The 26,458-nt window shown below is 37.0% G+C and overlaps 1 protein-coding gene across 12 annotated transcripts in view; it reads left to right on the top strand.

Moving 5' to 3' along the window:
* USP34 (ubiquitin specific peptidase 34) overlaps positions 1 to 26,458 on the top strand; it is a 118,683-nt gene that overhangs the window by 85,414 nt on the left and 6,811 nt on the right. For 7 of the 12 annotated variants that reach the window (XM_071805650.1, XM_071805649.1, XM_071805655.1 and 4 more), the window contains 31 exons: positions 864 to 929; positions 2,028 to 2,174; positions 2,263 to 2,319; positions 2,425 to 2,502; positions 3,216 to 3,310; positions 4,293 to 4,465; positions 5,004 to 5,157; positions 6,175 to 6,253; positions 7,719 to 7,772; positions 7,868 to 7,963; positions 9,463 to 9,527; positions 9,625 to 9,700; positions 9,800 to 9,847; positions 10,435 to 10,566; positions 11,765 to 11,845; positions 12,974 to 13,059; positions 13,847 to 14,015; positions 14,096 to 14,170; positions 14,723 to 14,874; positions 15,277 to 15,325; positions 15,428 to 15,532; positions 15,656 to 15,700; positions 16,398 to 16,502; positions 18,376 to 18,523; positions 19,483 to 20,117; positions 20,795 to 20,952; positions 21,959 to 22,037; positions 24,468 to 24,594; positions 24,924 to 25,031; positions 26,083 to 26,187; positions 26,312 to 26,436. In XM_071805650.1, the coding sequence (XP_071661751.1) occupies positions 864 to 929; positions 2,028 to 2,174; positions 2,263 to 2,319; positions 2,425 to 2,502; positions 3,216 to 3,310; positions 4,293 to 4,465; positions 5,004 to 5,157; positions 6,175 to 6,253; positions 7,719 to 7,772; positions 7,868 to 7,963; positions 9,463 to 9,527; positions 9,625 to 9,700; positions 9,800 to 9,847; positions 10,435 to 10,566; positions 11,765 to 11,845; positions 12,974 to 13,059; positions 13,847 to 14,015; positions 14,096 to 14,170; positions 14,723 to 14,874; positions 15,277 to 15,325; positions 15,428 to 15,532; positions 15,656 to 15,700; positions 16,398 to 16,502; positions 18,376 to 18,523; positions 19,483 to 20,117; positions 20,795 to 20,952; positions 21,959 to 22,037; positions 24,468 to 24,594; positions 24,924 to 25,031; positions 26,083 to 26,187; positions 26,312 to 26,436 (3,672 nt within the window). The remainder of the gene's footprint in view (positions 1 to 863; positions 930 to 2,027; positions 2,175 to 2,262; positions 2,320 to 2,424; positions 2,503 to 3,215; positions 3,311 to 4,292; positions 4,466 to 5,003; positions 5,158 to 6,174; positions 6,254 to 7,718; positions 7,773 to 7,867; positions 7,964 to 9,462; positions 9,528 to 9,624; positions 9,701 to 9,799; positions 9,848 to 10,434; positions 10,567 to 11,764; positions 11,846 to 12,973; positions 13,060 to 13,846; positions 14,016 to 14,095; positions 14,171 to 14,722; positions 14,875 to 15,276; positions 15,326 to 15,427; positions 15,533 to 15,655; positions 15,701 to 16,397; positions 16,503 to 18,375; positions 18,524 to 19,482; positions 20,118 to 20,794; positions 20,953 to 21,958; positions 22,038 to 24,467; positions 24,595 to 24,923; positions 25,032 to 26,082; positions 26,188 to 26,311; positions 26,437 to 26,458) is intronic. The other 5 variants (XM_065833174.2, XM_065833173.2, XM_065833170.2 and 2 more) reach the window with 2 other exon arrangements.

Genomic DNA, 26,458 nt, shown 5'->3' with positions numbered 1-26,458 from the left:
ATTCTTTTGCTGATGTCTGAAGTTGAGAGATTTTTAAAAAACACTTATTTGTAACGCAGTAGGTTCTTAAGGTGACATTGTAATAAAATGTTTACAAACTCATCTTTGTTGCTATCAGCTATATTTATTCAAGGTTGCTTTGATGTGAATTGTATGTTTTCTTAACTCATAATATGTCATTTTGTTACAATAAATGTCATTCTACTTGAATTTTTATAAAAAAGCATGTATCTCATGCTACTAGAAATACAGCAAGTCCTGTAAATTATTAAATATTAACTTCCAGAAATATTATAATGTTGCTTCTAGCTATTTATTGTAAAAGAGAAAGCTTCATTTTGGTCCTTGACATCACCAGGGCATATATCATGTGTGAAACACCCTAATGGGCAGTGGCCTCATCATTTTTAGTTATCATTAGGTTACTGGTAGTTGTCACTTTAACTTCATCTAGAAATAGCCCTTTATAGATTAAAACGTAAAATAAAAGAGGGGAGCTACTGGTCTGCACATGAAATGCATTATAGACAGGGTTGATCAGAGCTACTGCAGCATCTATGAAGTGAAATAAATTACCCCAAAATTACTGGAGTCTCTTGTAATATTTTCCCCAAAGCTCCTACCTGCAGTAAATTTTTAGTGAGTAGATCTACTTTTTGGCTTAGGATTAATGTTGACAAGCAAAAAAGTGAGTAGGTAGTGTATGCGTGTTAGATAGTGTACTGTATTTTACACAATCATTTTTCTTAATTGTTGATAATAAAGTGGTCTTTTATTTAAAAATATCATTTCATCTTTTCAAGGGCTGTTTTTGGAAAGTTATAAGCAAAAAGATAAAGTTGTCTTTTATTAATTTCTTTTAGTATTCAGAAGATATGAAACACAAGACCACTCTACTAGAACTCCAGAAAATGTTTACGTACTTAATGGTAGGTGCAAAAGAGGATATTTTATTAAGTATCCTATTTTTTTCTTGTAATTATTATTCCATATCTAAATTCTTGGTAGCTTAAGTCCATTGTGCCTATGTTTTTAAATTAGTGTCTTAACCAGAATAGCTTTTACCCACTTGAAAGAGATTATTTAGCAAAGCAATTAAGCAAGCGCTGGCATAATAGTTTTCATGATGAGGCAGCGTAAATCAGTGTAAATCCTAATCTCACATAGGGTTTCATACTGGGCACCAACTCTAATGAGCAAGCACCAGCTCTCAAACTTTAGTGATTGTTTACTGAATTTGCCCCAGTTGCCCTGACAATAAAATATATTATTTTCATTGCATTTTCATTGCTCTGATATTTTAAAGTTGTTGAAATAAAGGATTACAAAGTAATTAAAAATTTTTGAAATTCCAGAACCAAACAAAATTGAGGCCTCAAAGAAATACTTTATTTTAAAAAGGTAATATTTACAGGAAGCACTGTCTTGCCAAATATCCTTGAAAGAAAACAGTGTGTATATCGTTCATAAGAACAAAGTTCCTTCTTCTGGAAAGAAGTTCTGCATTCCCAGTGTGCAGGGCAGTGGAATGGGGGATGGATTCTGAAGAATTGCTTTATACTGCAAATCCTTGTCTCTGAACGCAGCTGAGAACTAGAACAGCTTTATGCCATCGAGAAGTCTGAACGGGAATTAAGTACTTGTCAAGATTTAAGTTAGTAATGTCCAGAAATACATCAACACAGGCTGGTGTTCCTTATGTTTTGTACCTGCCCAGATACACAGAGACTGGATGTGTCATGTCTCCAGCCAAGTTCTTTTAATGATTCACTTTATAAAGTCTTTATTAAGTATTATTTAGTAATATTTTACTAATTATATTTTACTACTGAATATCATAGCAATAATAACGTTAGTTAAAAACTGCTTTACCTTTCATGAGTAGCATTTAAGCACTGCTGCCTGACAGGCATATGGAGATAGTGTATGTAACAGTATGTCCTTTGTATCTTCAATATATGAGTTTAAGTTCAAAAATAAACTTTCGTGTTGATTTCTTTTGCTTGGTATTTTTTTTTTACCTAAAGGAAAGTGAATGTAAGGCGTACAATCCAAGGCCTTTCTGTAAAACCTATACCATGGATAAACAGCCACTGAACACTGGAGAGCAGAAGGATATGACTGAATTCTTCACTGACCTAATAACAAAAATAGAAGAAATGTCTCCAGAACTGGTGAGTTATTGAGCGGCAGCAACAGAGAGCTTGAAATCTTATGGATTTACTCCAATTTTCTTGACAGAATTTATTAATTCATTCACAGAAAAATACAGTGAAAAGTTTGTTTGGAGGTGTAATCACAAACAATGTTGTTTCTTTGGTGAGTATTCTTTCCCTATCCTTATCTTTTCAAGATTTTTATATTCTTTTTAAGTTCTCAAAACCAGTTATTTCATTGCTTTTCTCTTTCGTCACTGTGATTTAGGACTGCGAGCATGTAAGTCAGACTGCTGAAGAGTTCTATACAGTAAGATGCCAGGTGGCAGATATGAAGAATATTTATGTAAGTAACGCCAGGCTGAGATGTGCAGCATTGATCACAATTCTAAGTGAGTGCAGTCACATTGTTAGAGGCTGCGCCATACGCTGCTGAATGCGTTGATGCTTTCTGAGCCTGTACTCTAGCTTTGCTGTATTTCTAGGTTGATATTCGGTAATTTGGTTAAATTGCTTGATCTTTTCAATGCTATGTGCTATCAGCTGGTGTCATTTGGAATTGACTAAAGGTTCTGTTACAATCACTAATCACTTTTTCCCTTCTGTGTTTTAAAAGTTCTATAGCCATGTTTTATATGAGACAATTGTAAATATCAACAAATTTGAGATATATACATGTACTAATGCTTTTTAAGTTAATTTAAAATCAAGATAATTCTAGGATTTAGGGTGTTTTAAACAACTATTAATCCCCACACTTGGAATTTGAATTTAAAGCACTTAAATTCTTTGGGATATCAAGCTTGGAATATCGAGTGCCATTATTCTGAATTGGTTCCTTAATTTTGTGTTTGGGTTAGGAACTGGTTATCCTGTCCAATTCTTCTCTTAGTTTGGGTGCATGCTCTTTTTGCACACTTTTTGGTGACTTTTTACTTTCATAATTTATGGAAATGTTAATTAAACTTACTGTGAGATTGAAAGAGAGGGGTTTGTAAAGCAGGCCATAAGATCTAAATATCTAAGATAAATGTAAGCATTATTTTTAATTATATGTAGGAATCTCTTGATGAAGTAACTATCAAAGATACCTTGGAAGGTGACAACATGTATACGTGTTCTCATTGTGGAAAGAAAGTGCGGGCTGAAAAAAGGTATGATTAAGAAGAAATACACATTCCTAGTGTTTCTTTTTAGTAAATTACTGAATTTACTATTGGAATAAAAGCGATCATTTAGTTGGAATAGGAATGTGGTTTCATTTCAGTTCACTACTGTGTGAGGTTATGAGGATGTGGTCCCAGTGCAAGTGAGCACATAACTAAGAAATCACGTTTCCAAAACAAAGAATATGAGGTATTTTAGCAAAAGATCACCTAGACGGTAAAATGTTGGTGACCTTTCTTTAGTGTCACTAGAAAGAAATTTGTATAAATCTGTACGTTATGAAATCCGTTATTTCTTCCATTTTTAAAAGACCGAATTCTTTCAGAGGTTGTTCAGTACTCGTGTTATTCATCATGCAGCATAATTGCTTGGGTTTTGTACATAAGCCGAATTTCTTAATGCAAATGGATACTTTTAAAAATTTGCCATTTTAAAAAGTCTTCTAGTAAAGAGAAAGCTTTATCTTGTCTTTATATGGCAACAAACAGATTTATTTTTTAGAGATGGAAAACCTCATGATTGTTTTTGTAGCTGTTTAAATGGCCTGGGTGAAAGAGTAACCTACTTGAAAATCATGATTGTGAAGTTTATGAGATTTAATATATGTTCTGCATTGAAACTTGTCAGTTACAAGACAGTAACTCCATCTAATTGAGGGGATGTTCATTGTTAAATTCCTTCAGGACTCGTTTTATGATACTATTGTAGAAAACTGCCGTACGAGTACATTTGATGTTTCTTCCAAGGCACAATGATAGAGTAAATGGAATTGTTCACTAAGCTCAATTTGGCCTTTTTGCTGCCAGTTAGACTGCCCTGCTCCAGGCCATCATGAGAACTGAATTTCATGTTCCCGTGACTTCACAACAGATTTCCAATTTTATGTTCGAAATAAATGTGTTTAAGATTTTGAAAATACAATTCTACCCACTAAGCTTTTTAAAATCATTATTATTTCTAATCCTGCAGGGCGTGTTTTAAGAAACTACCTCGTATCTTAAGCTTCAACACAATGAGATATACATTTAATATGGTAACCATGATGAAGGAGAAAGTCAATACGCATTTTTCATTCCCTTTGCGTTTGGATATGACACCTTACACTGAAGATTTCCTCATGGGAAAAAATGATAGAAAGGAAGGTATGTCTCATAAAATGAATGCAACGGGCTTTGTCTCTTTGGTGTGTGTTCCGCTTTTGTACACGTTACATATCCAAACAATTTGTGATTTTCTTTTTAAGAAAATGAAATCAACCATAAGTTTTAATCAACCTATAATCCCACACTCACATGTTTTTATTTGATATGAGAAATCCAGCCATTTATTTTTGTTTTCATGTACTGTTCAATTGGAATTATCCTTAAATTCTTTTTTAAAGTATGAGAGAAATTACCAATAGTTATCTATAGTTTGTCACTGACCTGTTTTGACTTCTTTAGGATACGAGTGGCTGATGAACTGCCATCATAAATACGATTTGCTAACTCAGATTAACTTAGTTATTAGTTATTAGATCCTTTCAGTAGTGATACTTTGCAAAAAAAAGGCTGTAACTGTTTCCTGTCGTCATGGTGGAGCGTGGAAAAGAAACAAAAAAGTGCAACTACAGGAAATGCGTAGTATTGAAATTCAGGTGTTGGGGAATAACTGATTAAATCTTGTAATTAATAATTTCAGGGTTTAAGGAAGATGGTGAATATTTGAAGGAAACTGAAAGTTACGAATACGATCTGATAGGAGTGACGGTTCATACAGGAACAGCGGATGGTGGCCATTACTACAGTTTTATCAGAGATATAGTCAATCCCCACGCTTACAAAAACAACAAATGGTGAGTCAAACAGAACAAAACTTTATAATTCCTTATGTTTAAAGAACTAAAATTTGTTGACTGTCAGATGCAGTTGTATAGGAGATATGTGCTGTAGGTTCCGTTCAAAAGCACCGGATGTTGGAATTCGATAGGTGTAAGTATGTCATTTATTAGCATTCAGGTTTGCTGCAGCTGTAATAGCTGTGGAGCACCTTGGCCATTGGCAGCAGCAGAATGCTGTGCCAGCCCCATGTTAGTTCATCAATAACACCGTTTTATCTATAGAAATGAACAGTAAGATTGAATAGATTGTCCTTCATAAAAGCTGGTGGTTACCTTTGATGAGCGTGCAACTGTATTTATGGTTGTGGAATTCAGTCCTTTGCATTTTGTCCATTTTCAGTGAAGCAACAATTGGAATTTTGCTTCACTTGAAACTGGTTGCATCCTGTATGGCAGAAATGGATGTTACAATACCTAGGTTATCTTAATCTGCTTTTATTGTGCTTTTTATAGGTGGAATTGTTTTCACATTTGATTTTTTAGTTTATCTTGCTGCTTATCTTACCCTATTTGCCAGCTTCTCCTAGGTGTAATTTACAGTGACATACTGACATATTTGACAGCATTTATTTTGCTATTCACAGAATCACAGAATGTTAGGGATTGTACTTGTACTGTTACATAAAATGATTTTCCTCTTTTTAATTTTGATTTCCATTTTGCTGAGATTGAAAAGAAAAGGCAGATCTTCTTGGCTGTGTTAAAACCCGACCTGTGCCGGAGTCGGGCTGGAAAAATGAGGAAAATAATGTGTCTCTTGATACAAAGAAAAAGCAAGAACTGTTGAAACGCTGACTGCCTGCTCGTGCTGAAAGTTGCTTCTGGGATCAGTGCTTAGTTACCTGAGATTCAAAGACAACATTAGAAATTAATAGGAGTACTTAAATCTGAAGAATCGTTTTAAGTGCTTGTTATGCTTTATTTGCCCTTAGAGACAAAGAACAGTTATTTCAAAAGCTGACTCTTTTACAGGTATCTTTTCAATGATGCTGAAGTTAAACCGTTTGATTCTGCCCAGCTTGCTTCAGAATGTTTTGGTGGAGAAATGACTGTAAGTTATGACTTTTATTTTTGTCACGTTCAACCATTACCATATTTGTTCTGAAGACTTTAATGAAGGATTCCAGAGCATTCACCTTTGCTCTGCCACCTGTTGTGAACGCATATGAAACAGTCAGAAGTGTTAGCTGGGTTTTATTAAACTTTGGACACCTTTGTTGTGCAGGTGATAGTTTTCTTATGTTCACATAGTAGATGTTCGTCCACCATTGATGTCTTCAAAGCTTCTCTGCTTGCTTTTGGGGGATGAAAGACTTGGCAAAGTGAGACTGTGCAAGCTGGTCATGCAAGTTTTTATTAATAGAGTCGTTGTTCTATGCTTCATGTAGAACAGAAGTGAAAACGATAAAGGAGAAGGGTCTTATTTTCTTCTGTGCCAACTATCATATTATTTAATATGTGAATATGAACCCAGATATGTGGTTTTACAAGATGTGTCAGAAGTATAACAGTGGTATTACTAATGAATCAAAATGAGTTAGTGAATTCTCCCTCCAAAGGAGAAATATTTCTTCACTATATCTGCTTTTTATCATCTTATTATTTATTTACTTACAAAAAAGTGAGTATGCAACTAATTTAGGAATCCTTCGCTTGGAAGGCTGTTTGCTTAGGCTTTTGGCTGAAGGAATAATTACTTCAAGCTTTGGAAAAACTGGGTTTTTGATCTTTGTACCTTGTGTCGGAAATGTCCAGATTCTGGTCTGTGAACCTATGACAGTCAAATCCTTCGTCACTGGTGACAGAACTGAACTAAAAACCCATCAGGTCTGTGTCCAACTGTGCTCTTATTCAGCAGGAAACTTGGAGGTCTGATGTTAAAAAGGGATTTTCAAGCTAATGGGTCTTGCAGGCTTAAATAGTTTTGCTTGTTCCTTATACTGTAAGAAGATAAGATTCCTGAAGTTGATGTTTGTTTGCTTTCAGTAGTGCAGCCCACTGCCATTTGACATCAGCCTGAACATTTTTGCACAGTATTGATACAAATAACTGTTGAACACTCCAATGTTCTCAGTTTAGGCTTGAATTTATATTTTCTATAATTATAAATCATTATATAAAACACGTTATTGATAATACAGCGTCTTACTAAAACAGTCCTGTGAATAAGAAAAATCCTCTTGTCTGATGAAGACAATATGCAGGAATAAAACAAAAGATTCTTTTGTTTGGCAAATGGATAAAATATCTTTAGGTGCCTAAAAAGGTGTCAATGAGATGGATGAGACAGGAAATTGCATGAGATATAGTTCACGATATTGAATAGCAACTTGGAACAATCAGAATACGCCACTGTAGAAGACAAAAAGAAAGACAACGGCTTGAGCAAGAAAGAAGTTGCCAGCGACCTCTCTGCAAATGTCATGGAATAGTTTACTTGTGCATTTATCTTAAACTGACAATAACCTGGCCATTAAAAAAGCCTGTAATTAATGGTTTCTCTTTCTTTTTGGCAGACAAAAACTTACGATTCTGTTACCGATAAATTTATGGACTTCTCCTTTGAAAAGGTATTTCTCTTCCAAACACTTGTTATATGATTCTTTGTCTACTGTCATGATTTATCTCTCAAAGCAAAAATTATACAGATGTTTTTTTCTTCAAGACGCACAGTGCTTACATGCTGTTTTATAAACGGATGGAACCCGAGGAGGAAAATGGCAAAGACTACAAATTTGATGTTTCATCAGAATTGCTGGAGGTACAAGTTGATTTGTTTTAACACCAATTTTAAGATACTGTAGAAAGTCCTAAACAAATCAGGAATCAGAGTAAACATAGGAAAGCAAATAAAGATGACAATCCTTTCATTTAGCCGTCATCCTTAGAAGAATGTTTTTTGATAGGAAGTAAATTAAGATTTGCACTGTATGTAAATTTCAGGTGTTTTCTCATTCTGTCCTGTGTTTTTAATTCAAATACCTGAACCATTCTGCTTCATATTAGTAAAAAATGGTAGGGCACTGTTTGTGGACAGCTGCAATATTATAGGAAATATTCTCACGAACCACCATCCTTTTCATCCTTCAGTTCCTCAACAGCTTCTTGCTTTGAGGGAGGACAGAATAAGAGGATAGTTCCAGCTGTTTGTTTGCATTTTTGCTAGTGGGTTGTGAAATTCTAAGTGAAAGCAACACAAGATTGTGACTATTTGTGCTTGTGATGGGGACCATAGGTCAGAAAAGGGTCCCTATAGTCACAGAGTAACCCAGCTGTTAGTAAATGGGGTAGAGGAAACAAAAACCAGTAGCAGCTACATCTCCCTCATCTCCCTAGGGATGAGGGCTGCTCTTTGGGTACCTGACTGTTTATATAAAGATACTATTTAAGCCATGTATGGTCTGAGGAATTGGAAAAGGCAGCGCACAGGAGCGGAGTATTTCAGTAGGGTATGTCCTCAATATGGGATTTGGAAGGCGTTCTCCTTTTGATCACCTGAAAAGCCAGTTTCCCTTCTCTGACCAGAGAATCGCTTTAGCATCTGTCACATGTTAGGTTCTTAACTTAAAAAGACTCTTCATCCCTAGCCAGCAAATCAGACCATGTCTTTTATCCCTCTCTGTCTTAAAAATAATAAGAGTTTTTAAACCTTTAAACTATTTTTATGTGAAAAATGCTACAAACAGATTTGGTCACAAACATCATTTTGGAGAGAGGAACAGGGACCTCGCATGAAATCCTTTCCTGGTTAATGACAGAGAGTCAAATCTCACTCTTCAAGAGTTTATCAAAAGTTTGCAGAGCTCATTAGGTCAGAGCTTCAACCTTTAGACATCCCTTGCTCGCCTGCTGGCAAGGCTGACATCACCATTAGGGAAACTCTGTGTTTAGAGAACTCTCTGGTTTTTTAAGCTACTACATTATCACACACATCAAATATGGTCTTAAACGGTGGTTCTTTTTTAATGTGTTGGACCAGCTGTGAGTAGTGAAGTTGTAAAAATGAGATCAGAGAAAGAAGAGAAGATTGTGAGCTCTGTTCTGCAGTCACATGGCAGGCAAAACTAATACTCGCTGTAGTATGAACAAAACAACTTTGAGCCAATCCTTTAAAATAAAGAAAATGTTCCCAGAAGTACTTTTTCATAAGAAAATATTTTGGTTTTGTAGCCATGGCAAGCGTTTAAATATTCTTAAAATCATGCTTATGTAGTGAAGTAAACTGCTTTCTTGTGTCTGATGGTAGCATTTTTTCTTCAGTGGATATGGCATGATAACATGCAGTTTCTTCAAGACAAGAACATTTTTGAACATACATATTTTGGGTAAGTTTTTCTTAAAAAAATGTAATATTAATGCTTCTTTTCTTCTTGCAGATTTTCATTATTTATTTTAATTAACAAATAAAATTACTGACTCTAGGTTTATGTGGCAGTTGTGTAGTAGCATCCCAAGCACGCTACCAGATCCCAAAGCGGTTTCCCTGATGACAGCAAAGGTAAGTACTTCCAAAGGATATCATGCTTATTTTAAGTTTTACCTTGCTTACACTTTTAATTCAGGCATTCTCTAATTAACGGTGCATTTTTTTTTCCAGTTAAGCACATCCTTTGTACTAGAGACATTTATTCATTCAAAGGAAAAGGTATTCCATTTACTTGTAAATTCTCCTTAAGTAGCTGCATGAATAGAGTGAAAAGTACATCTGTGCTTTTCCATTTTAAAAGTGTGATTTTGAGTGTCATAAGTGCCACAGATGATACAAATTGAGCATTCCTGGATAGTTTGGATATTAACAAGCACTTGCTAAAGTTTGGTGTAGAGGGGGCCGTTTACCACTGAGCAACAGCTGTGCTCATGAATTTTTAAGTTGCAAATACTAACATGAACAAGAAAGTTCTATTCTACCTGAAATATCTTTATTCTCTGTCAGTTTTTACTCCTTTCTCATCTGTGGTGACATAATGCAACTCATTCTAGATTGTCTGGCATTAGTTAGAATGTGTAATTAGGGGTAATGGAACAATTAGTCCAACTGTGTGGGTACTACTTGCGTTAGTTCAACGCATGTACTGTGGGTTTTGTGTAGGTGCAACCTATTAGTACTTTATACGGCATTTAGTGTTTGTAACTATAATCTTAAGATGCACTGTTCTAACTGACCTTTTAGCAATGTGTTAAGTTGCAATTTAGTATTTTAAATTATATTTTTTTCTGTATTTCTTTTTACAGCCTACAATGCTTCAGTGGATTGAACTGTTAACAAAACAGTTTAATAACAGTCAGGCAGCTTGTGAAGTAAGTGACTTAGGAACTCAGCAAAGTACAAACCAACTTTCTATATATTGTTTAACTTTCCTGGAGGTTCGTATCCCTGGAATATTTTGGACTATGAAGTACTGTATTTGGCATATTTGTGCGCTAGGAGATGAATTTCATCCTCTCTGAATACTGCAGATTCTGGGGAATGACTTGATTTTTATTTTCAGAAGGCTGTGGTGAGACCACAGGCCAAAATCGTGTTGTCACTAGGAGAGAAGACACCCGCTGTCACAGCCTCTTTATTTATTACATAGGAATTTGTGTAATTAAGAGGTGTTTTAAATGAAATCACAGAAGGGAAAGAAGAAGGAGGGGAAAATGGAGGAATGGTTTTTTACATAAAATTTTTCAGAATGCTGCACGAAGGGAGGCTGGGATAAAATGGACAGGGACTGGGAAACCATAGACATAATAGTTCACTGTGGTGTTGGTGAAAACAATTTCTGAGATACTGCAAGAAACGTTGTGATGGACTTTCTGTGATCGTTTGAATGTACAAGGACCCCAGTCCATACTTTATCCTGCATTAGACCTTAATCAGTAGAAATGAATTAAATTCGTTGTCCTATTATAAATTTATTCTAGGATGTTAAATTCTTATGTGACATACAGTATTTGAGTGATACGGTTTTGTTCATATGGTGCAGTCCTGAGATGCTTTAAATGAGTGAAGACGTTTTAATATAGTAAAAAATATTTGGGTACAATTAAAATAAAAGAACAACTTGGATTATTGAATTTAAACTCTTTTGTTGTGTCAGGATACTCAACTGTATTATTTGCTGAGTCTTAACTTTGAATTAATCATTCTCTTGTTACGTGTATACATTTCCTGTCTCAGGAGGTAGAAAAGCTTTTGCACAGGTTAAAATGCAGACGCGATCTAATTCAGGAGTTGCATTCTTGTTTAAGCTTCTCCCTATTCTACAAGATTATTCAGTTTAAATTCTGTTGACATCACTTTTCAAGCTAACCATGTCCTTCCAGATACCTGAATAATGCATGCAGAACACGGGGATGAGAAGATACTGGATATAAATGATTGTTGATGTTTGCTGCTATTGATCTTTATTCCTTTCTTCTCATGCACAGAAGACATGTAGATTTCCCTTGGATTAGTACTTTCTTATTACTTAATAATAGTAACATCGGTTTCTCTTCAGACTTAAATATCGTGCAAAAAGAAGATTGGATTAGAACAAGTTTGGAACAAAACTAACAAAGTATGTATCTTCTGCAGTGGTTTTTGGATCGTATGGCTGATGATGATTGGTGGCCAATGCAGATTCTAATAAAGTGTCCCAATCAGATTGTGAGACAGGTAAGAAAAAAATGTTCCTTTTAAAGTCAAGTGACTACTTGACCCATGAATACAAATGGACTATTACGACACATACAGTGATTCTGGAAGTCTTCATTAATAGCTCTAATGATCTTATTATTTTCCCTTCTTGCATATGATTTAGAGAAATTATTTGGCCGTGGGAGCACCATTGCTGTTTGAAACAAAATCAGCGTTGCTCTAGTGCCGTAGTTGTACAGTTATGTCACAATAGATAGAAATGAAGGTTTCTACAACTCCCACATGATCTCTACAAATTTGAACACTTTACATTAGAAAAGAATAAATTATGTACATTCAGTACTCCTAATGGAAAGCTTCATTTCTAAACTTCTGCCTTTGGATTTTATAGCTAGATTTAATTTTATAACATTATGCCACAAGTTTTTTAATACCATTTTCTGGAAATGTGTAAAATTGGAAAAAACCTTATATTAGCAGCATTTGGATATTCACAGATATGAACACTACTCATAGTTTCACTGGTATCTTCTTTGCAAGTCGTTTAGGTAAAAACATGAGCAATTACTTTATCTCACCTGAACCCTTCAATTGGTTTAACTTTTCCAATTATTGAAGTAATGTTTCTATATAGAACCATATAAGTGTCTGTATGCAACCAATTATTACAGGAATATATTTCAGGGGAGGACTCTGTGCAAGCTCTCGGACAAAGCTCTAATCCTTGATGAATGTTTTATAAATCAAAAATGGCCAGAAGGAATTTCCTTAAAATTTTCACATAAATTCTTATAGCCAGATTGCCAGAGATATCCAAGCACTTCTGGAAACAGAGACAGAAGAATAGATGTTTGTGAGTGACAGTCGTAAGTCGTGTTTTCAGTAGTATACAGTGCACACCAATATTAAAAACTGTGCTTAGGGTCCCTCCGTAAGACGTTTATAAAACCCCAGTTCAACTATTTTGTTAAAATACGATGTGTCAATACCCTAATAAAGAGAACATGGGTGTCTCAACCTCAGTTTTTAATTGAGCCACATAGACCTGGAAGTAGTCTTGGAAACACAATATTCTTTGCTCAGAAAATGCCGGTTGACGTGTATACGAAAGAAAGACGTGGAGTTCACGTGCTTGTGCATTTGCAGATGTTCCAGCGCTTGTGTATCCACGTGATCCAGAGACTGAGGCCGGTGCACGCGCATCTCTATCTGCAACCAGGAATGGAAGACTGGTAAAATGATAACACCTAAAACTGCTAGTTATTCCATGCATTACAGCAACCGCTTTCGTTTAATGAATTATTCAAAATGGTCTTGTAAACCTGAACCGGTACTGCTTTAAGTGTTCTTTATTATTCTACCCAAAATGCTCTGATTTATTAAAAAATATTATTGTGGTTGGAAAAGCTGGTGTCTAAAGATACATTGTTTAAAACACTTGTTCCCATACGCTAGATTTTCAGCATAGTCTTTCTTTTCATATACTGCAAGCGTAGTTCTCACTAGTTATACCTGAGAATCCGATTGTAAATTGGATCCAGGGGCATATAGGTGCGAATTTTAATTTGTAAGCCAGGAAAAGAGGTTGGAGATGAGAGTCTAGTCTTGTGTCATATCGCTACATCACAGGTTTTGTCAGGGTAGAGAAAACAAACATTGGATTCTGTTTTGTTTTGCCAGTTATCAAGAAAACTGTCACTTTGTCTGCAATTATGAAATATTTATTCTTTTTGATACATAATGAGAAGAAGAAGAAAGTGGGTTTTTTTTCATCTCTGGGTTAAGCTTGTGATCCTGATAATAACTTTTTTCCAGAGCAATAATGAGTTTGTAATGCTGCCTGGCTTTAAGCCCCGTTGTTACTGAGGCATCCTCAGCCTAAAAGTGTTAAGAGAGCTGAGTATCACAATAGGACAGAGTAGAAAATGGTCGTTTTTTCTGAATTATGTTTTTAGACAGGTTCAAAATGATTACATCCCATGTATTGTGCAAAATATCTAAATTGGCTTTTGTTCTCAGTTCGGATGACATGGACGGTCCTGTGGAAGACATCGGCAGCCGCTCCTGCGTAACGCGCTTCGTGAAGACGCTCTTGTCCATTATGGAGCACGGCGTGAAGCCTCACAGCAAACATCTCACGGAATACTTCGCCTTTCTTTATGAATTTGCCAAAATGGGAGAAGAGGAGGTGCGTATAGGCTTGTTGCTTTGGGAATTAGCTATGTATATGCATGTACATATATTTAATTGAATCTCTGCGTATTTCAGAGCCAGTTCTTGCTTTCGCTGCAAGCCATATCTACAATGGTCCATTTCTACATGGGAACTAAAGGACCTGAAAATGTAAGTTCAAGTATCTTGTGTAACAATAACTTGTCTTTCCTGTTCTACATATATGATTATTAGTGCTCTGTCTCTTGAACCATCTTTCAGCTCTTCAATTAAGAGCTTTTCACTCACACAATTTTTTTCAATGTTTGAGTGTGGTATTTTTTAAATATGCTGAATTGGCTGTTTCTGTGTAGTGCAGCAATAGATATTAAGTAGAACTAATTAAAGTTGCTCTTATGCTATCAATGGTAAGAATTGGTTGCATAGTCCTGTTGTTTAACCTCAGCTTTTAAATTTACTTGCTTTTTTAGTAACTAGACCACCATATCAGGCTATGTAGTGGCTTCAACCAGCCTGGCTTTTATATTTGTAAATACAATTTAGTTGATTCAAAATGAGTGCTTCAACATGAAATTCAAGTAATTAGATATTCACCTGGTTTGATTCACGCAAGTTTATGAAGTTATTTTCAATAGAAGAACAGAATATATGCAAGATTATGCACAGGCTGTTTGAAATTAAGGCTCAAAATGTCCACATTGAAGTTACCTTATTTTCCTACAGCCACAGGTTGAAGTGCTTTCTGAGGAAGAAGGGGAGGAAGAGGAAGAGGAGGAGGATATACTGTCTTTAGCAGAAGAAAAATACAGGCCTGCTGCGCTTGAGAAGATGATTGCCCTGATCGCTCTTCTCGTTGAGCAGTCTCGCTCAGAAAGGCAAGAGCTTCTGAAAAACCAAAGTAAATTCCAATCTAAGCTAGCTGAGAAAGAAATTAGAGATTTTGTGGGTTTGGGGGTTTTTTGTGTGCTTTTTTAACAGCATAAATGAGCTTCCATATGGGCCTATTGTATTTCTAACCATTTAAAAGATTAATGTTTTGTCACTGACCAAGTAAAACTCAGGGTAAATCCTTGAGCACATTCAGTTGCCCACATTTGGATTTCTCTTTTTATTTGGTTTAAGTACAAAATATTTATTATTTTTGTTCAGTTTTGTGTCAATACCTTTATTTTCTCTTGTGTATTGTGATACTGAAGAATATAAACTAACAATCCTGTATTTCTCCATAACCTTAATAATCTGTGAAGTAAAATGACAAAGGCTTTTTCTATTTTCAGGCATTTGACTTTGTCACAAAACGACATGGCAGCATTAACAGGAGGAAAGGTAATTCATTTAAATATGTCTGCGTAGGCCTCAAAAACAGCGCACATGTATGTGCACGTATGTAATCGTAGACAGCGTACTAATAGCTTCTCATTTTTGCAGGGTTTTCCTTTTTTGTTTCAACATATCCGTGATGGCATCAACATCAGGCAAACTTGCAATCTCATCTTCAGTCTGTGTCGGTACAATAATCGACTCGCAGAACATGTAAGTTTCAGACACTATAGCTAGTTCTTGAAAATCTTATCTAGGAAGTGTGATGGGGTGATTTTTCTTAGTTTAACTGAATAAGCACAAGTCTAAGTGAGTTTTGTTTGGTTTGTTTTTCAGATTGTGTCCATGCTTTTCACATCTATAGCAAAGTTGACTCCTGAGGTACGTAAACATATGCTACCTGTATATTCAATAATTTGTATTGATAGTTTTCTGGTTTAAATTGCTTCAATAATCCTTTGCTACTTCAAAATCTTGCATGGAAAATGATCCATGGAAGTTTTTGTGATGAAGTTTAGCTGCACTGTACATTAAGCTTTGTAAAGCAAGAAATCCGGTATGCAGTTTAAGATGAAATTTTAATTCAAAGCCAAATAACCTATTTCTGGATCCTCCATCTATATGAATTTAAAAACATGGTAACAATGAAATGTTTTTTAGTGGAGATACATAATGAGTGTCTGGTTGTTCAAGTTTTGGGGCGCTGTTTTGCGGTTCTGTGCATGGAAACACATTTTTCAATCAGAATAACAAAAATACTGAGAGTTCCAAATGGATTCCACATGAAAAACTTCTGCTAACCTGATCCTCTCTAGTATGATCATCTTGCCTTGCACTAGCTGTAAAAAATGGCTTAATTCTACTGTATCCACATATGGGTAAAGTAGAATTAAGGTGTGTATATATATGGATTGTTTACAGATTAAATAATAATTAAAAATAATATAAGCATTCATGTCAGAAGTTCATAGAAATATATTTTTATGCAAATGTTTGTGTCTTTTTCTGAAGTCTCTAAAAAATTGGTGGAGGAAATGAAATGGGTCAAAATGGATGGTTTTATTTTTACACATTGCAGGCAGCCAATCCTTTCTTCAAACTGCTGACCATGCTGATGGAATTTGCTGGTGGACCTCCAGGAATGCCGCCCTTCGCTTCTTACATCCTGCAGAGGATATGGGAGGTACGACACGGCAGAGAAAACAGAATCTACGTTGTCTGTCTCTTGTTCATCTTTTTACGTCTCTGAAAAGGTTTTACGTGTCATTGTCGTCCTGGCTGCATCAATTCATGATTGATTTATGACCGTCTCTCTTCTAAATAGCAACAGCTAATAGGCATTTAAAAGTTCTGCTCTTTAATGTTATTCTAATGGCATTCTGGTTAGCTGGTATTTCAGTTAAACTTTAAATTCGGCTTAATGAGAAATTAATTGATTCATAATAAGAGTCTAGAACACTTCTTCGAGGCAAATTCCACTTATGTTTCTCAGTTCTCCTTTTGCAAGGACTATAACATTTTTCAAGTCCCATCCTTTGTTAGTTTGTGGGGTTTTTGCCCATTATGTACTGGTTCTTTGAATGTTGGTTTGATGTTTTTTGTAAAATACTTATTAACATTTTTAACCCACAGTGTTAAATTGAGTAATATCTGTGGTGTGGCAACATTCTCGCTTGCATTTCTAAAGCAGGAAGAGACTTTTTAACCAAGTTGGCACAGGGATCAATTTCTTGAGCTGAGAAATAGATTGGGAATTGAAGCTTTCGCTCCAACTAGCTGCTCTTTGAGTTCCCAGCGCAATTTACTGTCAGTTTTTCTGTCTGAGAACAACATGTCCCGCCTGATGAGTGCCCAGGACAAGCTGTTGAACTCTCATTCCCTTTAATACTCTTTAAAAACCTTTGTAGAAGGTTTTTTCTGTGCAGAAAAACACAAGCCTTACCTTACCCACACAGGTCTAGAGACGTAAACTCTGTTGGCGGGGGTGAGAGGCCCAGTGGTTCATGCGCAGACAGGCAAATTCAGGGTGTAGAACCTACTTTTGCAGCCGCTGTTTCTAGAAGCGATTGAGCAATGAAGACAGTGAACAATGATAGTCTCTTTCTTGGAGCTCCCCTCCAGCTATTACAAAGGAAACTTGACAGATCAATTTGTCATTTCTGAAAAACAGGAGGAGATTGTTTTTAACGTGTTGATTTTTAAATGGAGTTTAAAATTTTCTAAGGAGAGTTTTGGTCCTGTCAGCTGCTCCTGTTCTTCAGGTGGATTAGGGTAGTTGGGAACAGCGTCAGCAGTTCAGACACTGCCTGTGGTTCCTTACACAGAGCCCTTTTCCCTTTCTCAGCACCTGGACCTCAAGGTAAAAAGAAAACAGCTTATAAAAACTAGCAAGTGGGCAAACTACCTTTATTGGCCTCATAACGCGTCAACAAACTTTTAACGACACGGAACCAGAAGGGCAGAGGAAGCTGCATTTTCTCCCTAAGAGCTTTTAGGCTTTGATGACCGTACAACAACCTCTGCAGGCTTTTTCTTACCTTGGGAAAGCACTGATAGATGAATGTTTTTCCTTGCAAGTGAATATTCATAGAAAACATAATAGCTCCCCTCAGCATGAAGCTATTTGCATACCATTATGTTCTTTTGATATAACTCCTATAAAAATACTGATTCAGTGTTATTTTGTGTTAACTATTAAAAAGAAAAATATTTGTTTATAAAGATCGCTCGGTTTTGTAAGTCCTTAACATTTCAACTCCAAAGTATCCCAAAAAGTGCAGAGGAGATCTGTAGAGTAACTTTCTGGACTGAAGTTGAACTTTCCGAAGCTCTGAACAAGATTCAGAAGCACAAACCAGGGAATTGTTAATAAGGGTTTTCATTGCCTGCCAGAGCCACCTCAGGCCTGTAGGTGCTTTGATAGCCATGTGTGATTTTGAAACATTATTTTGAAAGTCTTAATAACTATATTTAGTTGTGGGTTGGTTTGTTTTTTAATACAATCAGTGCAGAGAACCAAGGTTAACGTATTCTCTTTGATTTTTCCACTATTTCAGGTCATTGAGTACAACCCATCCCAGTGCCTGGACTGGCTGGCTGTGCAAACACCTCGAAACAAACTGGCTCACAGCTGGGTGCTGCAAAATATGGAGAACTGGGTTGAACGTTTTCTTCTGGCACACAACTATCCTAGAGTGAGAACTTGTAAGTTAATTTAAATGGAAGGAAATTGTTCTTCTGCTGTAGCAAATGACTGTGCATGGCGGTATTCCTGTCAGAAATTAAATACATGCTCTTGTGCTTGTCTTTTCTCCCTTTTCCAATTGGTTTGGGGTTGCCATATTTTAAAATATTAGTACAGCTGTGGTGGTGCCTCATCAAGACATGCTACCTGGTTTTGATGAAAACTGTGTTTTGATTTTGCAACTTGAATGATACATCAGTAGGTTCTTTACCTTATGTGGTTAATCTACAAGATCCAGGAAAACCCAAAGAAGAAACAGAAATAATCCAAGAGGTTCTCAGTAGTTTCCATCACGTAGTTGTGCTGTGAGAAGCCCATGTTCTTCTTTCACCCATCACAGAGCCATTGTTACTTGAGTCCTTTGGACTTGTGGATCAAGGAGAAGCTGCCTGTTTCTCCCCGGCTGTCCCAGGCCATTGCCAGGGTCACACACACTTGCACCCTTTCCTGTGTCTAAATTTTTATATAAATGAGGTTCCACAGTAAGAGGCCACACTGAACCTTCATACAGTGTCTGTGGCTGAGGGAAGTGTGGCAACTGGAGGTGCAGCTTTGCAGCGAACTCCCGTTGTGAACATCTCTGAAGAGATGATGACATCTTGATCAAGCTGTACGTGATTTAGTCATAGAAAACATCTGGGTTTGTTTCTGTGTCAGGATGCGTTGTGTTAGAACCAAGCAGCAGACAGGGATACAGAGTGAAGAGGCCTGAAAGCAAATCTCAACACCACTTTTGATGTATTTGTGCTGGTCTTATCCACTCTGATTTTTCTCTAGTGTGAATATAGTAAAACCAGATGCTGTAAAATGCTTTGAAATCTATAAACGGAACACACAAATGTTATTTAACTTCTGATTAAATGACTGTTAAGTCTGCGTGTCACTTTCAACAGTGTAACAAACTTGTTTTTATTTGAAGCCGCAGCCTATCTCTTGGTGTCGCTTATTCCAAGCAATTCCTTCCGTCAGATGTTCCGATCGACCCGCTCTTTGCACATCCCCACGCGCGATCTGCCTCTCAGCCCAGACACCACAGTAGTTCTTCACCAAGTCTACAATGTCCTTCTTGGCCTTCTTTCCAGAGCTAAGCTGTATGTCGATGCTGCTGTTCACGGCACTACAAAACTTGTGCCATACTTCAGTTTCATGACGTACTGTTTGATCTCAAAAACTGAGAAACTCATGTTTTCTACTTACTTCATGGACTTATGGAACCTTTTCCAGCCTAAACTTTCTGAGCCGGCTATCGCCACCAACCACAACAAACAGGCTTTGCTCTCTTTTTGGTACAACGTCTGTGTCGACTGTCCGGAGAACGTGCGCCTTATTGTACAGAACCCCGTGGTGACGAAGAACATTGCCTTCAATTACATCCTGGCAGACCACGACGATCAGGACGTGGTGCTCTTCAACCGCGGGATGCTGCCGGCCTACTACGGCATCCTGCGGCTCTGCTGCGAGCAGTCCCCGGCCTTCACCAGGCAGCTGGCTTCTCACCAGAACATCCAGTGGGCCTTCAAGAACCTCACGCCACACGCCAGTCAGTACCCAGGAGTAAGTAGATCGATACCAAAAAATACCGTTTCATTGTGTTTCCCCCTTACTGAATGTCTCTTTTAATGGAAAAGACCTTTAAACCAAGCTCACCTCTAAGCCACATCCCTAAGAACCTCATCTCCACGTCTTCTAAAGCTTGCCAGGGATGGTGACTCCACCGCTGCCCTGGGCATCTCCCCTTGGAGATCTCAGTGTCTTGCTGGGGACGTGAGTTACTCCACTGTCTTTAGTGTTTCCTTAAGGAAATCCAGGAAGTTTGGTCATGTGGATCAGGATTTCAGACTCTTTTGTATTTCTGTGTATACGTGGCAAGGAGCTGTACTGTTAGGAAGCATCAAAACATCCATTTAAGGTTCAGGTATTCTCAAATATCTGTGTCCTAATCCGCCCAATAAATAGTAAAGGCTAAAAGCAAAACTGTGTTCAAGATAGTTGACAAATATCCACAGTTTCTATGTCAGAATTCCAGGTTTTAACAACTGTTTAGTTTTCATCATTTAAGGTTGAAGTTATAACTTCTTGTAATGATTAAATACTTATTCCTATCTAAATTTGCTTACATGAGTTTGTTCTGTGTGTTGCTTAGTAGAAGTAATACACAGTAAGTAATACAAATAAGCTCTAAACCATAACATACTGAGACAAATCTAATCCAATTCTTTTGTGTGTTTTAGGCAGTAGAAGAGCTGTTTAACCTCATGCAACTGTTTGTAGCTCAGAGACCAGACATGAGAGAGGAGGAGATAGAAGACATAAAGCAATTCAAGAAAACAACCATAAGCTGTTACCTGCGCTGCTTGGACGGACGCTCTTGCTGGACGACGTTAATAAGGTACGTGAGTGGTGAAGTTGTAATGGAATAATAGGATCCTGTTGGTATTTTGCCTAATGCGAAGTACCATAAAAATTAGTGTTGTTATTTTGGTGCTGTTGTTGAATAAGTTTTGGGGATCCTCTAATTCAGAAGCAGACAGAAAGTTTCAATTATAACTTTTCTTTCCAAAACCCCTTGTTTGTGGACGTAATTTATTTTAGAGTGTTTCATCAGCTGAAAATTCAGAAACTAAGCAAATATTTTCCAATAAACAAGTGTAAACCAAGATGTCAGTTGTTAGGGTTCAAAAAGAAAAACACTATAACAAAATTCCAGCAGTAGAGCCCTTGGAAAAAAAACACTAAAACCAAATCAATCAATTCAGGATTTAAGCTGAAATTCCATTCTCAGGCTCCCATGATTAATCTAGACGGGCAAAGCAGTCATTGCAGTTGCTGACAGTTGTTATTTTGGGGCAGAAATGTTTTCTAGAAATTGTGCCTGTGGGACAGAGTTTTATTGTATTGTATCTTCAAATAGTTTTGCATCTCTAGTCTTATAGCACATGTGAAACTGTACTTCCAGTGTAACTATAAATGGCGTGTGCAGGAGAGTCAGGTATCCTGATGATAGAAATGGTTTTATACATTTAAAACTCCAAACATGCTTAACCAAACCTATTTAAGTGTATCATTTGGTAAGCATAAACTTCTGTCCTTTGAAGTACATTATTTTCCTCAGTTTTTAGCATTTTTGCAGACATTATGTGGGAAACCTTTCTGTAAAGGCTGTTTATAAATTATTTTTGATAACGTAAAGTTGACATGAAGGAGGTTGACACCAGAGACATTTTTAAATGAAAAAGTCAGGGGGAAAATGAGAATAATTGTGTACTTTTGGAGTTTCTTTGTTCTGTTTATTTTCCAAAATGTAGCTTGAGCATAACAATTGGAAGCATTTGGATGAATTCTGCAAAGTTAATATCTAATTTCCAGTGTTCTCAATGTTTGGATTTTTTTCCTAGTGCCTTCAGAATATTATTAGAATCTGATGAAGACAGACTTCTTGTTGTGTTTAACAGAGGATTGATTCTGATGACTGAGGTAAATACTTTGTTATTTAATTATAATAAACATCTCGCTTTCTCCTCAGTATTTCTAGACGCTTGTTTGAGGCACTTCTGAGGCAACTCTCCCCATCTGTCCTGCCTGTTGCGCTTCGGTTTGCAAAGCAGCTTTCTTTCTGGTGAAACTAAACCTAAAATGGGTTTCTGGAGCACACGTAGTGTATTCCCATTGGAACTGGATATTTGCTGTGTGAGATCAGGCCAGAGTTAGTTCAAAATAGAGAGGAAATAAAGAATAAATAGTGCAGCGTTGAAGTGGGTGCAGTTTGGGTGTCGAGCCCCTGCCCAGCAATGGTGACACTCTACAGATCCACAGTCGCATAGGAAAAGCATAAAAGACACTGTGAAAAAGCTCTAAACTGTTTGTGGCTCCTTAAGATGAGACTGAAAAAGAGCACATAAAACATTTATCTTGGTTTTTCCTTTGTTCTTCTTAAAATGGGTGTAAGATGTTGGATTCTGCTCAACATTTCCATTATTGAGCTGGTGGACAAGACCGTGTGTTTATTAAATATACTGGCAGTGCAGAATGGGGGAGGACACCGTGTCCTTTTGTGAACAGGCGTAAAAACCAAGGTTGTCTGGGTGTGTTGGAGAAAGTGTAAAAACTAAATGTGATTCATTCTTGGCATATGTAGATTGGTGTATTCAGGGAAAGATAATAAACGGGTATAAATCGTGGTGCAAGACAAGTGATAGGAGGTGGTTGTAGCTGTATGGCAAAGGGAATATTGGAATAAATCGCTTCAGAGGGTGCCAGCCAGCACAGCTGGAAGTCATCAGGAGGGCTCGGAGTGAACATCTGTCAAGGATTTAAAGACATTTAGCCCACCCTAAGGCACATGGATGGACTAAATGATGCTTTGAGGTTGATTCCAGTCCCATTTTTATATGTTTTATACAAAATATTCTCTTTTTGATGTCACTAGTTTGTGTTTTCTGGGAAAGAGTGTGACAGAAAAAGCTGGAATTACAAAATGCGTTAGAAAAATTAAAAGAAAGATGGTGCAGAGCTGTTTGAAAACTGAGTTTTCAGGAGCTTGTTAGAAATGTAAGCCTGTTGAGTAAATAACTGTAGTTAATTACTCCAGAATATCTGTTCCTCTTTGTCTTAAAACACTTCCATTCAGTAAGCATTCATGGGCTAAATAGGAACTGAGCTATAACTATTTATACATGAAACTCAGAAGTAGAATAAGCTACATAAATACATGTATAAAAAGGACTTGTTTAACTATCCAGACTGACAATGGGTAATTAAGTTTATAAAGAATGCGTGATACAAAATGCAATTTATCCCACGTAAAACATTGCTGGATAAAACTAATGTTGCTATACAGCTTGAAATTACAAGGCCACTTATTTTCACGTATTCACTGGAAGTGTTTTGCGTGGTGGAAAATACCGCGCCAAGGAGCTGGCACAGCAGATTAAATATATTTTCTTATATCTCGTGCTACAATTTTTGCAGTTTGGAAATGAGTTGCTTTTCCTTCCCAATATTTCTGTAAAACACAAGTGCCCAGAAGGTATTTTAATTATAAAAGGAGAAGTAATTCAGCTGATGTACAATCATAGAGCATATGTCCTTAAGCAGCATTTTGAAAAAATGGTGAGCATCTATGTTAATACTTTTTCCCCAAATTCACATTTATGTTGGCACAGCAAGATTGGGATTAACAGATATCTAAAAATACCATATCTGAAATTATGCTTTGCTTATTGGGCTTCAGATAAATATGTGAAAACGCTCCTAGAAAGCTTTGACCTTGAGAACAATGAAGGCTGTTGTCAAATGTCTCTATAGGCTGCACTGGATGTGCTCACAAGAACGCTCATTCCTTGAGCTGCGATGAGTGGCAGCTGCTTGTAGAGGGGTCAGTGTTATAATACATCTTACAAGTTCAGTTTCCCTCTGGCATGCGTGTGATAAAAGTTTAATACAACTCAAGTTTTTAGATTAGGCAAGAAGAACAAAAATCAACCTTTTGGCCAGTGCAGGTTTTGGTTTATCTCCCCATACAAGACCACCTGGTGATCATTATTACCAAACCTGCATGTCCAGGTTAACCAGGATATTTGGTTGTTGTAGGAGCGACTGGGTTGGTCTGTCGTTCCCTCTCTTTCCTTCTCTCTTTCTGTTCCTTTCTCCCATCTCACTCTTTACCTTTTATTTTTCAGTCTCTTTCAGTAAATACACTATTTTTTTACACAGATTTGTTCTCTTTTTAAACGTCGTTCTCTCTCTTTCAGAAATGTTGTGATTACATCTAGCACCGTGCATTTCTATATGTCTTGTTTGAGCATAAAATAAATGTAGAAGTGGTATCCATAGGACAAAAAAAGAAATGATAATCAGTGTGTTAATTTGGCTACTGAAAGTTTTGTTGTTTTTTTTTCCTTCTAGTCCTTTAACACGTTGCACATGATGTACCACGAGGCCACCGCTTGCCATGTGACTGGAGACCTGGTAGAACTTCTCTCTATTTTCCTTTCGGTTCTTAAGTCAACACGTCCATATCTTCAAAGAAAAGGTTTGATTGTAACTCTTGAAAGGATTGTGCTTGTTGTCTGTTGATTAATTGCCATCACCCAAACTCTAGCATTTTATCTTGCTCATTATCTGTGCTTAAAAACTGCCTGTACAGTAGGAGATACGATTATTAACAGTTATTCAGTTGTTCCTTATCAAATTATGTATTGACAGAATATGTAACTAGATTAAGTAAGTGGAATAGCACTAGAGCAGTGAGATCTAACAGATTTCTAGATTGATTAAAATTAAGCAGTAAAATTATTTGCTTTGTTTAATGAGCTTCTGAGAAGTGAACTGACCAGATTTCCCTGTGTTTTGCGTTTGCAGATGTGAAGCAAGCGCTCATTCAGTGGCAGGAGCGAATCGAATTTGCCCATAAGCTCTTAACGCTGCTAAATTCCTATAGTCCCCCAGAGCTTCGGAACGCTTGTATCGGTAAGTCCTGCCTGGGAAGGACCCGTCCTACGCAGTTACCCGCTCTGGAATTTAAATTCCATTTTTGCAAGTGCGAATGCTTACTAGATACTCTGTAGATCGGGGTTGCTTATATTAATGTTGTCAATACAGTAATATTGCCGTTGTTCCTATTCTAAATAATTTGGGTTTTGTCAGGTTAAAATTAATACTCCTCCTTCCCCGAGCACGCAGACCGTGCGCACAAAAAGTCAGCCTTTGTTTTGAGAGGTGGGTTTGCCGCCTGGTAAGGGGCATGATTAAGGAGTAACTCACGAATTTAGGTGTCAGTGAATTTAGAATGAAATCCCAAATCTTCCATTAAAATTCAAATATTAAGTACCGCTCCACTCAGAAGGGTGCACGGTGACCAAGTTAGTCTGAGGAACAGCTTTTAGTGTTCATTTTTGTGATCTGTTACTGGAAGGTATAATAAAGTAAGGCTTACATAGCTCGTAGAATGGAATGAATTTGCTTTTTAAAATTGTAGATGTAGACATTATACACAAGTGTCTTTTTTGCATTAAAGACCTATTTAAAAAAGGTCTAGGCTTTTTCTAGTTTAGGCTTTTAAAATATTACTTAATGGATATAATCCACATTTTTATGCATGTTTATGAAGACCTAAAGCTGTGTCCAAATGACCTTTTTGTATGATGGTACGCATTTTCCCCTTATTTTGAGTGCCTTTCTCATTCCCCTCCTGACTGCTGCTGGTTGACATTTTCCAGGCACCAAACCTGATACGTTTAAGAAGAAGGAAAGAGGGTAATTTTGTTGAGCTTCTACTTTGTGTAGGCTGCCACCCCTCTCCCCGGTGGCCGAGCGACCCCTCAGCAGGTTTTGTCCCAGCACAGAGGTGGAGGGGCCTTGGCTGCTTCAGGGGCGTTCACTTGACGTGTTGGTCACGGTGCATACTGAGTGATGCAAAAGGGATGCGAGAGAGAGTTTGCAAATGCATGAGCCTTAAGTTAAACTGTCTGCCGTTAAGAAATAACAATATGTAATAGCAAAAACAACTTTTTGTTTGTAGATGTCCTCAAGGAGCTTGTACTTTTAAGTCCTCATGATTTCCTACATACTCTGGTTCCATTTCTACAGCACAATCATTGTACATACCACCACAGTAATATCCCAAGTAGGTATTTCAGTGATTGTATTTTGAAGTTCTCTTACACTATTATTACTCTATCGCGTTCCTTGCTGATGTCACATATTGACCTTTTTAATGTATCCCTATTTTATCCTAACTTATACTACAGTGTCTCTTGGACCTTATTTTCCATGTCGTGAAAATTTGAAATTAATAGGGGGAAAAAGCAATATTCGTCCTCCACGTCCCGAACTTAATATGTGCCTCTTGCCTACAATGGTGGAAGCCAGCAAGGTATGTAAATGCGTGCTCTTAT

This window comes from Patagioenas fasciata, chromosome 3 (assembly GCF_037038585.1).
Source record: "Patagioenas fasciata isolate bPatFas1 chromosome 3, bPatFas1.hap1, whole genome shotgun sequence".
Lineage (NCBI taxonomy): Eukaryota > Metazoa > Chordata > Aves > Columbiformes > Columbidae > Patagioenas > Patagioenas fasciata.
The sequence above is the reverse complement of the archived record's forward strand: the minus strand, read 5'-3'. Positions and strand labels throughout refer to the sequence as shown.